General features: G+C 43.7%; 1 protein-coding gene across 5 annotated transcripts in view; it reads right to left on the reverse strand.

Annotated features, from left to right (window-relative positions):
* LOC144761272 (uncharacterized) overlaps positions 1–17599 on the reverse strand; it is a 266932-nt gene that overhangs the window by 79047 nt on the left and 170286 nt on the right. For all 5 annotated transcript variants that reach the window (XM_078646723.1, XM_078646722.1, XM_078646720.1 and 2 more), the window contains exon 8: positions 10078–10146. In XM_078646723.1, coding sequence (XP_078502849.1) covers positions 10078–10146 — 69 coding nt within the window. The remainder of the gene's footprint in view (positions 1–10077; positions 10147–17599) is intronic.

Genomic DNA, 17599 nt, shown 5'->3' on the forward strand with positions numbered 1-17599 from the left:
GACCTAAACCTGCATTTTGACCTATCTAACGATCACACTATTACCAATCTTCTCACCGATCTCTCGGCATTACAGCTTAACTCTCTCATTCAGGCTCCCACCCACCTAGCCGGCCATACTCTGGACCCAGTCTTCACCAACATCCATGAGGCAGTCACTGAAGTCCCCACACCTATGGGATGGACGGATCATTACCTCATCAAAATAACCGTCCCAGCCCCAGGACGTCAGTACAAAACTGAATGTAACCGTCGCCTTAAAAGACCATGGCACAAACTTTCCACCCCCATCTTCCACGAAACCCTAGGAGTATTTCATTGGGAAGCCAATCAAGACATTGACACGACCTATACCTCCTTCAATAACTGGATCATAGGTGGACTTGACACTCTTATTCCAGCCAAACTAACCAAAGGACGATCCACACCTTCAAACCCTTGGTATGATGACACCCTTAAAGCCATGCGCAAGGATTGCAAAAGAGCTGAACGTCAATGGAGAAAAGACTTTGACTGTTAGGTCAAAGCTAACTATCTATCCAAACTTAAAATATATCATAAAGCCATCCGTACTGCCCGCGCAGCTTTCTATGCCGACAAAATCAGTTCTAACCCAAACCCAACTAAAACGATTTTCAAACTTGTCAAAGAACTTCAGAGTCCCAGGTCACCCTCTCCCAAAATTGCATCTAATGAACAATGCGAACAGCTTGCCACATACTTCATAGAGAAAGTCCAGAACATATACAAAACTTTTTCGCAGAACCCTCTTCACCCTGGTGAACCCAACAACCTAAACTTGATTATCACCCCTCTTACCCAAATCCCTGCTATCACTGCTACTGACCTGACTAAACTCTGTAAAAAAGTGAAATCTGGCTTCCCCCGGGGATCCTATGAGCCCTTCTCATTTTCTGGACTCGCTTGACTTCTTCCTACCCTCCATGATCGAAATTCTTAATCTTTCCTTCACATCCGCCACTGTACCTATAGCCTGGAAACAGGCTTGGGTGTCACCCATCATCAAAAAACCCACCCTGGATCCTTCGAAGCCAGAAAACTTTCGACCTATATCCCTTCTCCCCTGGATGTCTAAGATAGCAGAAGCCCACGTCAACGGCATTCTCTCCAAACATGTGGACCTAAATGGCATCCTGGACCCATCCCAAAATGGCTTCAGACCGGGTCACAGCACGGAATCTGCCCTTCTGGCCACCACCGAATATCTCCGGACGATTTTAGACTCCGGTCAAAGTGCTGCGCTGATTCTTCTCGACCTCAGCGCAGCCTTTGACACGGTATCACACGACATTCTTCTGAAACGTCTGGAGATGGCCTGTGTGTCTGGCCTTGCTCTAACCTGGTTCCGCTCCTTTCTTAAGGACAGATCCTTTCGGGTATCAGCTCCCCCTTTCCTCTCAAAACCCTATCCAATAGCACAGGGAGTTCCCCAGGGCTCAGCGCTGACCCCCTCCCTTTTCAACTTATATGTTCAGCCTCTTGCGGAAGTAGCCAAAGAGTGGGGGCTCACGATGGTATCGTACGCCGACGACACCCAGTTGGTCGTCACCCTCACTGAAAGCCCTTCCATCACGGCGTCCAGGTTCAGAAATGGCCTGGCAGCAGTGGCACAATGGATGACGGACAACTATCTCCAACTGAATGCCGGGAAAACCGAGGTGCTCCTTCTTGGCAGAAACACCAGCCATTGGAACGAGCACTGGTGGCCGTCATCCCTTGGTACCACCCACTCCCTAAATCTAGCGTCAAAAACCTGGGAGTCTGGATGGATGCCACTCTCAGCTTCCAGACACACACCAAAAAGGTGGCAGCCACCTGTATAGGTCTTCTGAGAAATCTTAGGCCCATACTTGGCTTTTTCGATTCGAAGGTCCGCCAGCTGATTGTCCAGGCAACCATCTTATCACGCCTGGACTACGCGAACGTCCTCCTCCTAGGCGCAAACAAAGCAGAAACTGCTAGGTTTCAACGAGTTCAAAACGCGGCGGCAAGAACGCTGGTCGGTCTTCCCCGCAGATGCTCAGCCAGAGCCACCATCCGCAAACTTCACTGGCTGCCCGTCGAAAACAGAGTAAAATTCAAAGCTCTCATTACGATCTTTAAAATCGTCAAACAGGGAAACCCCCCTCTGCTACAAAACCTCACCTGCCCCTAAGCTCCTAGCCGCGAGTTGCGCTCCTCCAACCAACTCCTTCTGAAAGTACCTCGAATAAAGCTCTGTCGCACTGGAGGTCGCTCCTTCAAGGTCCTGGGACCCAAGTTATGGAACGCTCTTCCTCTTCATATACGTTCCATAGACTGCCTCTCTGCCTTCCGTAAGGCAATCAAGACCCTTCTCTTTCCTCCCGACTAGGGCAGCTCCTCTTCCCCCCCCCCCCCCCGCCCCCTCCCTGTTCTCCTCCTGGTAGGGTGTGTGACTTCTCTCAGCGCCGGGACGCCCTATTGCTGGGGCAGCTGTTGCGCTTTACCAAACCCAGAATAGAATAGAATAGAACTAAGGCATTATGATCACTATCTTGCCTCGGTAAGACCCTAAATTCTTTCAAGCTGACCCAGTGTTTTGTTTCCATCATAATGTAGTCAATGGTAGAGTTTTGGTCTGTCCTATTAAATGTAGCTGCTCCTGGACGGTCCGGATCCAACCTCCCATTGCACGCCCGCAAAGATGTTGCAAGGGAGAAGGACTTGATTTGGAGGACCAGCGGGGTCCATGCCCTGACCGGGAGGATCTTGGGGTCAGGAATGTGCCAAAACGAATCTTCTTCATCCTGTAAAACACCTCAGGGCTACCCAAAGGCTCGAATTGGCAATTGAAATCGCCTCCGAGGATTATCACAGTTGAGGGATCTAATGCCTGAATAAAAATGTCCAGTGCTTTAATTGTGCTCGATTCCTGCCCATTCTTAACTGGCCTCGAATAAATGTTGATTATGGCTACTTTAGGCTTATTCTGAGGTGATAGTAGCACACATTGAACGTCTGGGGAATTTGTTTGTATTTGAGTGGCATGGGTGCCCAAATGGGTACCTATCCATATCGATAGACCCCCCGACGGACGGCCTCTGCCCCTGGATGTTGCTAGGATATCGAAAGTTGCATAGCCGGGACTCGCACTCCCCTCAAGTGCCCAAGTCTCCTGCATCATGCAGATATCATGTGCTGACATAAAGGAGACCCACTCTGGTGTGAGCAATGTATTTTTTAACCCGCCTATATTCCAAGAGAGGATTTTTAGACATCCTTCCACGACCTCAGCGGTTCCTTGTAGTTCCCCTAGTCCATTTGCAGGGGGTCTATCGCTAATGGGGGCCTTTGGCCATGTGTTTTCATCCCTTTTTTCCAGACTAGATACGTCCCCTGTGTCTTTCCTGGCTACTTCTCGGTGGAGAAACTGGCCCCCTGTTGGTACTCCAAATCCCCCGTGTCTCCACTACCCTCCCTCGTCACAGTATAAGGTATTGTGCCTTCTCCTAAGGAGGTGGTAGGGTCGCTTTCCTTCATTACAATTCCTTTGATAGACTCTCCATTTACCAGTTGTAGTGGTGGATTACCATTCAACAGGAGTCAATCCACTTCCTACAACACGCTATACCCATTCCTGTGAGCTAACATTGGGAGTGCAAACTTATATAAATGTGTGCCCTCCCCAGTTGTTTGCCACTGTTGCATTCTATTTGTTGGGTCCCTATACCCCTCGCTGTGATGGACACGTTTAAAATGGGGTAATCTCGGATGTTGAACAGGGTAGAAGTGGGACAAATGTAATGGGTGGATTTGGCTATTAGTTCTGCTTGGAGGCATGTTGCAGATATAATCCACAGCAAAGGTGTCCCTAAAATTAATTTCTACAGTATCTCCTACCATTGTTTTGGGACCCCTCCCAATCCATGCTATTCTTCTAACAGCAAGTATTTCCCCAGAAACGTTTGGAGGCAAAGGCCTGTTTACATTTAGCCATTGGATACACTTATTTTTTAGATCAGTGTGGTCTTCTCTTTTCCCCTCACTTAAAGGTGGAACTCCTGTAAGTACTACAACGTAGGGTAAGGATTCAGGGGGTAAATTTATAATTGGTAATTCGACTGGGGTGAGTTTGGGTGGTACATTTCTGTTCCTTAACTCGCTAATTTTACTCCCAATCATACCCTCTTTAGGATTAAATCTAGGTTTGTCAGTATTAGGAATAGGGTTTCCAACAGTCTGAAGGATTTGGCCATGTGCGTTATTAGTAAGAGTGGGGGAAGTCGAGACACGTACAGGCTCAGTGATAGTTGGTGGGACTCTTGCATTTTTATTCTGCGAGGAACAGTTTTTTATTGACACTAGGTGTATTTTTGACTGTACCACCCAGCTCAGAAGGAGCGGGGTTCCCCAAGGAAATTACGGGCTTAACAGCCCCTACAACCATATTGTTAAGAGTTGAAGCTAATCTATCTAGCTTAGATACCAAGGGCTTCATGTGGGTAACAATAGTCTGCTCCAAGCTGGCCTGTAGTTCAGCCACCAAATTAGTTACCCAACATGGTACTCCTAGAGTCGATTGCGGGGTATTACGAGTTGGTGTTACAAGGTTGTGATTACCCAGATTTTTTTTTACCCATGATTTGTTTACAGCAGGGATTTCCAAAGGAGGGGGAGAATTCAAAACAGAAGAGTTAGCTTCAATATCTATGGGGGCCTCTATAGGAGCTTGGGCACAGGGCAGCTCGGCGAAAGAAGATGTTAAATAGGAGCTTGAATCAGGAGCATTGATTTCAATAGTTGAATAGTCCCCTCCTTGGTGGGGCAGACATACCGTAGGAGTAATTGAAAATCTTCTTTCTGTATTTTCAATTGCGGTAGCTACAACACCGATAGTTTTTTGTAACATCTTATCAAGTGCTGTTAAACTAGGTAAAGGTTGTGGTGTGGCCGCCTGCAGCCTAGTATTTGGGCGAGATACAGCTAGTTTTGGTTTTTTACCCAAATGGCTCATTTTTGTAATTAAATAGTGATTAAGTATTACCCCCTTCTGAATTGTTTAATACTCCCTCCTGGCAACAAAATGAATAAATCTATGAACAGTAGTTGCCAGGGCGTGTTAGGTCCAGATATCAGTACCTTTAGTATATTGTCCAATCTTCGTTGAGGACTGCAGCAGACAAAAGGGGGGTAGCCCGTCCCGTCCTCTTCCGTTCACTGACGGCCACAGACGGTCCCGCCCTTGTCCCAGGCTTCTCCCGGCACGCTCTCGCGTAGCGAGGTGCCCACCCCAAATTATAGACCAGTGTTGGGGACGGTAGCAAGCCCCGTCCCAGGTGTGAGCAGCCCCAGAACCTTCTGGGTGTTGGAGTCCAGGAGTAGGAGCAGGGCGTTCTGGAGGATGAAGGTACAGCCCACTGAAGGTCTCACACGTAGCGGGTCCTCGCACACAGCCCCTGCAAAGCCCAGCACAAGCTCGAATTTGGCAAAAGAAACCCCTGTGCTCCGGTGTCACTCAGGGACACAGCGGCACCCACGAAAGCGGGTGCGGCAAGGTTTTAAATGCAGTCGGTGTTGGGGGCGGTAGCAAGCCCCGTCCCAGGTGTGAGCAGCCCCAGAGCATTCTGGGTGTTGGAGTCCAGTAGTAGGAGCAGGGCGTTCTGGAGGATGAGGGTACAGCCTACTGAAGGTCTCACACGCAGCGGGTCCTCGCACACAGCCCCTGCAAAGCCCAGCACAAGCTCAAATTTGGCAAAAGAAACCCCTGTGCTCCGGTGTCACTCAGGGACGCAGCGGCACCCGCGAAAGCGGGTGCGGCAAGGTTTTAAATGCAGCCCGTGTTGGGGGTGGTAGCAAGCCCCGTCCCAGGTGTGAGCAGCCCCAGAGCCTTCTGGGTGTTGGAGTCCAGGAGTAGGAGCAGGGCGTTCTGGAGGATGAAGGTACAGCCCACTGAGGGTCTCACACGCAGCGGGTCCTCGCACACAGCCCCTGCAAAGCCCAGCACAAGCTCGAATTTGGCAAAAGAAACCCCTGTGCTCCGGTGTCACTCAGGGACGCAGCGGCACCCTGATTCCTTCTTTCATTCTATCTCTAAATCCCCTGATACCCGGGTTGATATTTCTTCTCTTGACGTCCTTATTTCCGAAAAAGACATTCTCACCGCGCTTGCCTTTCTTCCCAAGGATAAACCCCCTGGTCCGGACGGATTTACCGTGCAATTTTTTTCTTCACTTTAAGGCAGTGTTGGTTCCACATTTGCTCCATTTAATTAATCACTTCCTTGCTACAGGAGAATCCAGAGGTTCTTTTACACAGGCTATGCTCTGTCTTCTTCCCAAAAAGGACAAGGACCCCTCCCTGTGCAAAAATTATAGACCTATTTCCCTTATAAATACCGATTGCAAAACGTACGCTTAAATTCAGTTATTCCTGATCTGGTTAATATCTATCAATCTGGGTTTGTTAAAGGTAGATCTATAACCGATAACTCAAGGACTCTTCTCAATATTATTCACCTAGCTGCCAAAATGGACTCCCCTATTGCTGCGATTACTTTGGATGCTGAGAAAGCTTTTGATCGAGTCAATTGGGATTTTATGTTTGGAGCACTTCGTTGGCATGGTTTCAGCCCCACGGTTCTCAGATATATTCAATTACTTTATTATGACCCCAAAACTTCCATCTGGGTCAATGGTACTCAATCAGATTAATACTCTCTTCATGGAGGAACCAGACAGGGCTGCCCTCTCTCCCCTCTTCTTTACATTTTGGCTTTAGAACTTTTCTTAGAAAAAAATTAAACGATCCCCCTCTTACTCCGTTTTTCTTTATAAGGATGTTGATATCAAATTTACTGCCTACGCCAATGATATTTTGCTTTATATTTCAAACCCAATTGCTGCTCTCCCTGCATTCTTCTCCCTACTTAATGATTATTCTTCGGTCTCTGGATATAAACTAAATATTGATAAATCTGAGGTCCTCCCTCTTAATAAGTTATGCCTCCCCCATATGTTTGAGGGTTCAGGATTTGAATGGAACTCCAAATTTGTCAAATGTGTGGGTATTTTATATGCTAATACCATTAGAGAGACCATAAAAATTAATCATTCCGATATCCTTAAAAAACGTTCTTCTCTCATAGACCGTTGGTCCCCTCTTTTTCTTTCGTGGTGGGGTCGCCTGTCAACTATTAAAATTATGTTGCTTCCTATTGTTAATTTTTCTCTTTCTATGCTTCCTGCCTCTCTTCCCCACTACTTTTTTAAATCTATTAATTGCCTTTTTACGAAATTTCTATGGAATAATCGCAAAGCCAGAATCTCGCTTTTCCGTCTTCAACAGCCTAAGAACCTGGGTGGTGTCAATTTTCCTAATATTTCACGTTTCCACTCTGCCTTTACCCTTAAACAGATCTGGCCCTTTCTTACAGATTTGCCCTCTCCTCCCTTAATGGCCTGGAGTACTCTAGAATTAGCCCAACTTTCTCCCTTCTCTTTCCTTACAGCAACCTGGCTATCCCAGCCTCCTGTGCGATTTATATCCCCCATTTTCAAGCATTCCAAATCCCTAACACTTTTACTTTTTCGTTCTTTTTCTTCCCCTTCTGATATTCACTTGTGTACTCCGATTTGGTACAATAAATCTCTCAAGATTAACAATAGAGCACTTTTTTGGAAGGAATGGATTGATAAAGGCATTATTACTTATGACCATTTACTCACCAATGCTTCCTTACGATCCTTCCAGGATCTATGTGACTCCTTTAGTTTAACCAATAAATACTCTTCTCACTTTAAACTGCTTCTTCCTACCCTGTCCTCCATTATTTTACAGGATTTTCCATCTCCCTCTGGAACATCCCCCCCCCCTTCTCTCCGCCGGATTTTACTAGTCCATCTAGAGCCTCTGATATCTACAGACTGCTCTCCCCTTCTCCCATTGATAGGCAAAAGTCCACTTTGGAACTTTTGTGGGAACTGGACCTTGGCCAAACCTTTTACCCACAAATATGGGATGCCATCTGGTCTAAGATACATTCAGTTTCTCGCTCAGCCAACACCACACAGACTTTTTATTTTTTCTATAATAGGCTTTACTATACTCTATCTGATTTGTGCAAATTTAAACTATTAGATTCTAAAAAATGTTGGTCGTGTTCATGCGACAATAGTGATCTATTACATATGTTTTTACATTGCCCTAGGGTTAAACTACTCTGGTCCTGTATTTGGTTCACACTTAACACTATTTTAATCACTGATTTTCCTTTTGACATTGTCCATGTTTTTCTGGGTGGGTTGGATCCTATTTGGAATGTTCAAAGTTATGTTCGTAAATTTATTGATCTTGTTATTACCAATTCATTTCAAATAATTACTACAAATTGGAAGGACACTACAAAAATTGCTTATAATGCTTGGTGGAATTTGTTATGTCACCATCACAGACTTGACCGTGCTTATGCTACCTCTGTACCTTTATTAATCAAAAGAGATTTACTATGGCCTCCCTTATCGGATTATCTATCTAGACATACTCCCTGAATACTTTGTTATTTCACCCTTTCTTTAGGGATTAATTGTTAAGTTTTGATACTGAAATATTATACTATTTGCTGCCTTCTTCCTTCCTTCCCTCCCTTCCCTTCTTACCTCTTTCTCTTTTTATTTTTCTCCTCCTCCTCCCCCTCTATGAAAACTCAAAAAAGCATGTTTCATAGGTATAAGGTTCTCCCCTGTTTTTGGGGAATGTTTTCTATAGTATTTCACCTTTGTGATATTATTTGCTGATGTAATACCATTTTACGTTGTCTAATTTCACTTAATAAAGCTTTTTAAACTTGAAAATTCAGTCCAGGCAATTCCAGCATCAAGGTAGGCAAGGTGTTGGCTCATCAGAACACATAGGATGCAGCAGAGTCATTGGCCAATTTGGTAATGGGAATATACCAATTACTGTGCATAGCCCCTTGTTTGCTGCTTTATTTTTTGTTAAACCTTTGTACTCTTCACAAAGATTTGAGGTTATAAAAAAATGTATGACACCCACATTTTCGAAACTTTGTTCTCCTCTTCACACACTTGTGATGCATAGTTGATATGTATATCCTTCGTGTGTTAATGTTCATTTGACCCCTTTGATTTAATTTAATATTGTGGCTGATGCTCCGTTCCTAGTACCAAAAAGTGGTAGCAATTCTGCCTTTCCCCTTAAACGTGGGGTATATCATGTCTCAGTCCCATGTTGGATGACCAATATTCTTTTAAAGTTCAATCACTGAATCAACGTTAGACCTGAACCTCCGTTTTGTTGGTGTCCCCTGCTTTGTTTCCTATTTCGAATACACCAGAGATAAAAGTCTTGGCCCAGAGTCTAGAGTGCAAGGTGCCACAAATTAAAGAGAGGCCTATTGCCATCGTGAATACTTCATTTTTTAACGACTTTGGAGCCACTTATTTGCACAAACAATCCAGTTATGGAGTCCTTTCAGATAACAATTAGTTAGCGATTGGAGAACATGGTTCTCCGCCACAAATAGTTAGTTGGGGAGTCATATTTGCCACTAGTGACTTAGCTGGTGGAAACCCTACAGTAAAGACGTTTGACTTTCCCTGTAGGTACATGAAATCATGTGCTCAATGTGGAGCAGGCAGTCCAATGTACATATTTTTAATTCTGGACTGCCAGGTGCTTTCTATGAGGTATGGGTTTGCAGAGAATTCTAAATATAGTGGACGAAAGTCTGGCTAGATTAGTGTAGTCGATTACGTCTGCCATCCAGACAGACAGCGGGCTGCCCACCACATTCTAATCTAAACGAGACCCTAACTTCATTTTCAATATGCACATCCTTCTCTTAATTTCCTGTCACAGTTTTTTCTTTCTCCTTATAAAAACACAGTTTCTGAGAAATGTTGTATAGCCAATGTATATTTCAGATACCAATGTATCTGTTCACAATTTGGCAAGGCAAGTACTTATGTATGTTTCTCTTCTCTATAGAAATGGGCATAACATATTTCATTTAACTGGCGCAATGCTTGGATTCTAGACCCATACAACAGCTGGATTGTGGTTTAACGTGTATGCTTACGTATCAAAATCCAGTCTCTTGGATTTGCTTCTTCCTCTTGCTCTTCTCGTGTTGGTTTCGGTTTGTGGCCTGAAGCGCAGATGATAGTTGCCATTGGAGAACAAAAAAGAGAGGATTAAGAGTGAGTGTTTCTGCACCAAGGAGCATTAAACTCTAGACAAAACCTACAGACACACATTGTCATTGCTTCACTGGCAGTGGCGTTGGCAGAGTGGGGTCAGAGGGAGTCCATGCCCCAGCTCTCTTTGTCGAAGTCCTTCCATGGGTCCAAACACCTTAGGTGTTGAATGTAGACGAAGCAACATGGGGAAAAAGAGACACTGAACCTTCCCATACACACTTTTGTAGAAATCAAGCTTTCATTGCAAATCAGAGTTTTTTGGAGGCTACAAGATTGCATAAAAAGTTCAAGTCTGTCTTTCTATGTTTGTGTGCATAGATTTCTGCCTCTATAAATAAATGAAGATACATATACAAGTATTAATATAGTCAGTTTTAAACATTTTAAGAATGTTGCACATTTTTCTCCAAGTCAGTGTTCCTTTTGAATCAGGCACAGAGAGCCTAGTTTTGGAAATTGGCAGGTATTGGACAAAACTATGGGATATGTTAAGCCTACCTCCTTCTTTACATTAGTCCTTATTAAGTTAGAATTTAGGCCAGAATCAGAGATTTTTTCCATGGGTAAGTTGTCTTACCTCCAGCTTTTCATTTGTAAATCCTACCTAGAGCAGACGCAACAGCTTACAATGTTAGTTCAAACAATTCCGGTAAATATTAGAGACTGAACAAGAATCACTGTATCAGTGATCATGTTTGATAGACAAATCACAATGGAGATGTGTTCCATGAAAGCTCTAATAAGTGCCCATGCGGGTCAGCCTACATTTTAACAGGTTAGAGACCTAAATGTCATCAAATACATTATATACATGTTACTGAATGTCTTTTTTGAGACAATAAATATCAAGGACAGAATGGACTACTTAGCTTTTCTTATCCACCGGAGGAAGATCCTTCACCTACCTGGCGGCCAAGACCTGCAACACCCTCCCCACCCACCTATGACTCACCCAGGACCATCTCTCCTTCAGGAAGCAACTCAAGACCTGGCTTTTCGAGCAGTAGTAGCCCCCCCCCCCCCCAGAGCCTTGAGACCCTAGCGGGTGAGTAGCGCGCTTTACAAATACTCTTGATTGATTGATTGATCCACTGTAGATAAGAGTTGCTACGTCACATGCATGCCTTGGTAGCAGCCTGACATCCCTGCTAAATGTGTTTCTGATTAGACTGACACCCTCAGTTGTCGGATCAATCTCCAGGTCTAACATTGCTAATGGGGTCAGTGCAAGAGCAAAAGTCAAAATCTTTCCATTGGGAGTGTCCCTGGGCAGTTATTGCATTAATAGTAAAAACATACTTTGGTCCATCCTGCCTGGAGCAGAGAAAGAGAACAGCAGGAAATGATCACTTCTCTGAAGGCTGTCTGAATGTGAGAGAGAGAGAGAGAGAGACAAGGATAGAGAGAGTGTGCACAGGCAAGTTTGAAGGTGAGTGGTGCTTCTTCCTCCCCTTCCTGCACACTGAGGGTGATCTCTGAATGCCTAACCCATTCCGGTACACTGTACATTGTATGTGTTGTGACATAGTTAAGGAATATTCATTTTATTCGAGCAACCTATAAATAGAAGTCATAAACACTCTACAAATTCCAGAAGGAGATCTACCATACACAATAAACAATTTGCACTGCTTGTATCAAACATAGTCACACATATATTACACATAGGCACATGCAAGTCAACAGATTTACAAGGCAAAGTCAAAATACTGGGTATTTCCTACCAGAGAAACAGTTATACATACGCCCGCCTAGGATATGACGACTTAGTGACATAAAGGGTGCCTACTGGTGTGCAGGCATCATTTCCTTTTCTTCCACAATCCTCTCAGTTTTTCGCTAACAAAATTCCTCAGCTTGAAAACAGCCAGATCAAATGCCGCCTCTGAAACTGTCAGGGTTCAAGCACTGCTGCAATGCCAAAAGAAGAGTTTCTTATTTTACCTTCATGATATCTACATGTGCTGACTTAGATCCAAATAAGATCCATTCTCCTCCCCCTGATCCATGATGCTTCCAAAATCCAACTTATTTTTGACCGAGGCCCGCAATGACATGAAAGGTTGTACCTTCCCCCGTTGGGTAAATCTCCTTCTAGGGAACAATATGGCTAGAAATAGCTTCACAAAAAAACTCTAGGAAGGGTGAGTCCTTATTCTTAGAGGAAACAGTCCTTCTCCTGAGATCATTAGGAGACTTTACACCATTAACAGATAATGATCTCTTCCTCAAAGTAAGAGCTGATTCTGATCTTAGGAGGCCGATAACCTCCTTCGTCTTTCATTACAGATTCTGACCTCTTCCTGAATTTACAAAATGCAAGTTGTTTAGATACATTTCTAGAAAGGAATATTCCTTACCACTCCGGTCCTCCTACACCAGAAGTCTCTTTGTTCACACCAGTGGTACGGTAAGCTCCATAAATGTTGAAATTAACTTTGCCCATTACTGAGGCTAAATCTAACATTTCAACCAACAGAACATTTTAAACATTCCTCTGCAGTTTCAGAGATCCTAATACCTTTAATTGAATCACAACTTGACCCTCTTATGGCTGCCTATGAAAAACCCCTTAGTCAGTCTATGAGTAAATAGCTTAAGGATACCAGCCTGCACCTTGTCATCCAAAGTTGATGCTTTCACAACTTTATCCAGAGTGCCTGGTGGTCCAAGGATAAACTTAAGCACCTTTCCAATAGCCCCCTTGATCAAAAAACTAAGAGATTGTTGTTGTAATGTCAATTGGGTTCTGATGTATACATGTGCTCTCTGTTCTGCTTGTAAAATGTAGAAGAGCTTTAGGTTGCCATAGGAGCATGAGTGTTAGATGAAAGTGAGTTCTGAGAAGCTGGCAGAGGAAGGAGTCACATTCAACCTATTTGTTGATTAAAGCTTAATTTCAATGTTACCCGTTTGTTGTGGTGTTACTTCACAACATAATTTTGGCAACGAGTTGTCTGCCAGTTAATCGTGCAGAGGTTGTCACGTGTACTCGGGAAGAAAATAAGCACTGGAGCGTGTCCAGAGCAGCTAGGAGAGGATCGTTAGACAGCAGAGAAAAGCTTATGGTGCCATTAAGATGAGGTGCCCCGCTGCCAGTGCTGCATCTAGAAATTGTGGATGTCGTGGTCAGCACAGCGCTGTGTGAGGTAATGCTATATTGCTGCTTCAGCAGACACGCATAGTGAGCACTGTTTGTAGTAATGTTCCGGCATTTCTGCAATGTCAGTGATCCTGACGGCACATACTGAGGGCCTCATTTATGAAAAGTGACGCATCGCTGCGAGAAAACAGCGATGCGTCACTTTTCATTCCCCCCTCCTTGTGACACTAATGATGTGTCATATTTACAGTATGACGCATCATGTCACAAGGAGTTACAGATAGTCAGTATTGCTGATGTATCTGTAGGCGCAAAAATGACGCATTGCTGGAGTGTGTCACAAAAGTGACGCAACTCTAGCAATGGGCCATTACACATGGGCAAGTCCCATGTGAAATGTGCCAGCATCAGTCTTACACCTGCCATGAGGCAGGCGTAAGATATTGATGCATTTGCGTCCTAGAAGTGGCACAGTGAAATCTTATAGATTTCACTGTGTCCAAGTTCAAGTACAAGAAAAGCTTTATTCGATTGTTAAATAGTAATCATAAAAGCACACAATTTATAACATACAAAAACAATTTCATAAGAAAATTCATTAATAAAAACATTACAAGTAATTACGTTAAAAAATTACAATGTGACGATCATAAAATTGTAACCATTGTTACTGCGCAAGGCAGACATTCAAGTAGCAATAAGTTTCCTGTGATAAAGCACTTTTTTTAAGAAGGCTAAGATTCTTAGAACACTACTTTCATTGACTAATAACTGTAAAGACAGTAGAGCCGGGCGACATTGGCGTAATCCAGATCTCTTTAAAATGGGGACTAAAAACAACCGCCTTTCAATAGACCAACATTTACAAAATAAAATGACGTGAATCATAGATTGGGGGGAAGTGTAATCACAGGGGCAGGGCCGGAGATCGTAAATCCAAACATTCATACTAGGGAAGGTGACTAAGCTATGGAAGGTCCCCAGCCTAAAACGGGTTAGTAGGAACCTGCCATAACCACCGGGGACGAAAGATAAGTAAGGTTGAATATTAAAAGTAGTTAAAATCAATTGATTGTGCAGGACAGTGGGCTTTAAATCTCTGATGTCATTCTCAGGGTATCCAGCAACATTAAACAATCTTTTCTCAAATCCTTTCTAGTTACTGTATTAATAGAGGAAGGATTTAAAAAATACTGTAAGTGGCCCAGATCCTTGAAAAAAACATGAACATATCTCAGCCTGGGAATCCTCGTTGCTCCTTCCAATTTCATTATGTCTGAGAGGATGTCTCTGTTCAATTTAGTTTCATCTTTCGTTCATAACCTGTGCCACAATAGCACAGGCTCTATCCTAATTCAATCAGAGATAAACGGGATACCCAGTTCAGCGTGGCAAACACCTCCTGAGGTACGGCTAAAATGTATTTCAAAAAGGAGTTTTCAACTGTCTGTATAGGGGAGAGATCGGCAAACCCCCATACCCCACTCCCGTAAAGAGCTGCAGAAACACATTTAGCCTTATATATTTTAATTAATTCCTCAGGAGGTCGTTTGCCAAGTTTCCTGGCGAAGATGGTAAGTGCAGAAGTAGTGCGTAAGAGGGCCAATTTTTTTGCAGCTACTGCTTGTACCCAAGAGTCATTCTGGGAAAAAAGAATACCCAGAGAGGAGAATTTTTTAGTAGCCTCAATACTTTGTCCTGTGATGAAAATATCTTTATTTATCTTAAAACCTCTGCCACAGCGCATAATAAAGGTTTTTGTGGAATTAACCCTTAAACCCAACTCTGGCAAAGCCATCCACGACTCGTTGCAGTCCCACCTGTGTACGTGACATCAGAACAGCATCGTCAGCGTACAATAGGGCTGGTATTGGTCGGCCATCTACCTGAGGAAAGTCCCGGTTATCTTTACACAAGGCTTCCTTGAGCCCGTTTATATACAGATTAAAAAGGAATGGAGGCAGGGCACAACCCTGCCTGACTCCACTCCTAATCGGGAATGCGGCCGAACACTCGCCCTTCAGGCAGTAGCGTACGCGTGCCTTAGCGTCACAATAAAAACATTTATGAAAATAAATAATATTTGCATCAACCCCCAGATCTCCCAGCAATTTCCATAGTTTTGAGTAGACCACGCAGTCAAAAGCGGCTGAGAGGTCCACAACACCTAAAAACATATTCACTTTCTTAGCCTTCGTGTATTTTCCCACCCACAGGGAAAGATTCAAACCCTGTTCTACTGTTCCTAATCCAGCTCGAAAACCGTATTTCAGATTGGATTGGATCAAATTTTTGTCAGCCCAGTCCAATAAGCGCTCTAATATAACCCAGCCCATTACCTTCGTGATAGAGTCCAGCAGAGAGATCGGTCTGTAACAGCCCGGGTCATTCCTGTCTCCTTTTTTGAAGACAGGAATAATGGTAGACTCTACCCAAGTGGGTAGGAATCCGGCTTTACAACTCGCATTAAGGACTTGCACAAGAAGAGGCCCCCACAAAGGTATAATTGACTTAAACAAGTCTATGGGGACCCCGTCTGGTCCAGGAGCCTTACCGCCCTGACTGGCGTGTAAGGCCCTCTCAACTTCCTCCAGGGTAAACGCTAAATCCATGGAGTGGGGAAAATCGTTTATATCTCGAGTCTCTGCTGATGATTCTGTTCCTCCATATACCTGAGTAAAGTGCTTTATTCACAGTTTCTCTGTAATGGCTATCTCAATAGTGGGGCTAGTATCGTTAAATAAAAATGGTGTTCTGATTGCCTTCCAAAAACCCATGCTATCATTAATTACTGAATCCGAGTGCAGAGCCTCCCAAGCCTCTTTCCTTAGCATATTTTTCCTATCTCTGAGCACTTGTTTATAGGCCTGTCTAGCTCTCCTGACTTCTATGACATTCCTTGGTTTTCTATGCAATTATTTTTTTAACAGTGAGTGAAGTTGAGTACACTTCGAATCGAACCACCCACTCTGGGCCCTCTTTCTGTTGTGTTGCCTGATGAGGGACTCTCTAATTACCTTATAGTTTGAAAGGACATTAATAATGCGGCAGGGGTAGTATCTTCACTAAGACATGTCTCTATATCTGAAATACATTTACCAATTATTGATTTAAGCATCTCTGTTTGGTTCACCATTGCCCATCGCAAGGAATAACCGTTGGTACTTGCAATTGTTAGGTTCTCTAGCAGTCGAACACTATTGGTGGTCGCTGCGGTTTTCTTAAGCGGCAGTGTGACAGTAAAACAGAGCAGTAATTGGTCACTGAGTGAGTAATCGGATACGTGAAAAGAGTGAAGTCTAAATGCATAATTATTAGAGGCTAACATAAAATCAATGGTAGAACGACAGCCCCGACCGCTAAATGTTGATGGCATGGGAGCTGGTGATAGGCATATTTCATTAACAAACCCAAGATCAAAGCTATTGATTAATTCATTCAGCTGATCCCCTAAAACAGAGTGACTGAAGTGTGAAGAGCATACACCATCTTCACATAAAGCCCCACATAAATTGCTTTTGACATTTACACACAACATACAATTAAAATCCCCCACCAAAAGAAGCGTTATATCTTTCCTTTTACTACTACTTAAAAGAGTCAATGATTTATACATGTTCTTAATCACAGTACACAGTAAACCTGGAGGGATATTGTTGTAGAAGTTAACCAGAGCAATGGAGAACTTTAGGTCAAAATCCAAAACAAGCAATTGATAATAATTGTCATTTGCAAACTCAGTTATCAAATTTAGGCTCAAAGTATTAGATAAATACACACACAGATTAGCTCTACCACTCCGACCCTCAACCGCTGGGTTATGGTAGGTCCTATACCCATTTAAATGGATTGCTTCCTTGGTCCAAGTCTCCTGGAAGCAGAGGACCTCATATTGAATAATTGTGCTAATGTGGCAGCAATGCAAAAGTCAGTGAGTGTTAGCAAGGCAGCCAAAGCACAGTCCTTTGCCAAAACCCAGGATAAGAGGTGTGGTATTTATAGTCACTCTTCTGAAGCAAAGAATTGTTTTGCAATTGGTGAAGAATGTCGCAAATAGGGGGTGCAAGGGACAATTCACTCATGTTTAGAGCTCAATCAGAAGAAAAGGTGGCATTAGTGTATGAAGATGCTCCTTCTACGTCTGGCAACATTGGGGTGAACAGGGATTTGCATGTGGAGGGGAACAACAACAGTGATGGGGGAGGATCGGGAAACCCAAAATGGAGTTTGTAGTAGGTGGGAGGCAGGTTGGTTTAATGGTAGATTCTGTATCTCTGTATACAAATGTGTCAAAGGAG

Source organism: Lissotriton helveticus, chromosome 6 (assembly GCF_964261635.1).
Source record: "Lissotriton helveticus chromosome 6, aLisHel1.1, whole genome shotgun sequence".
Taxonomy (NCBI): domain Eukaryota; kingdom Metazoa; phylum Chordata; class Amphibia; order Caudata; family Salamandridae; genus Lissotriton; species Lissotriton helveticus.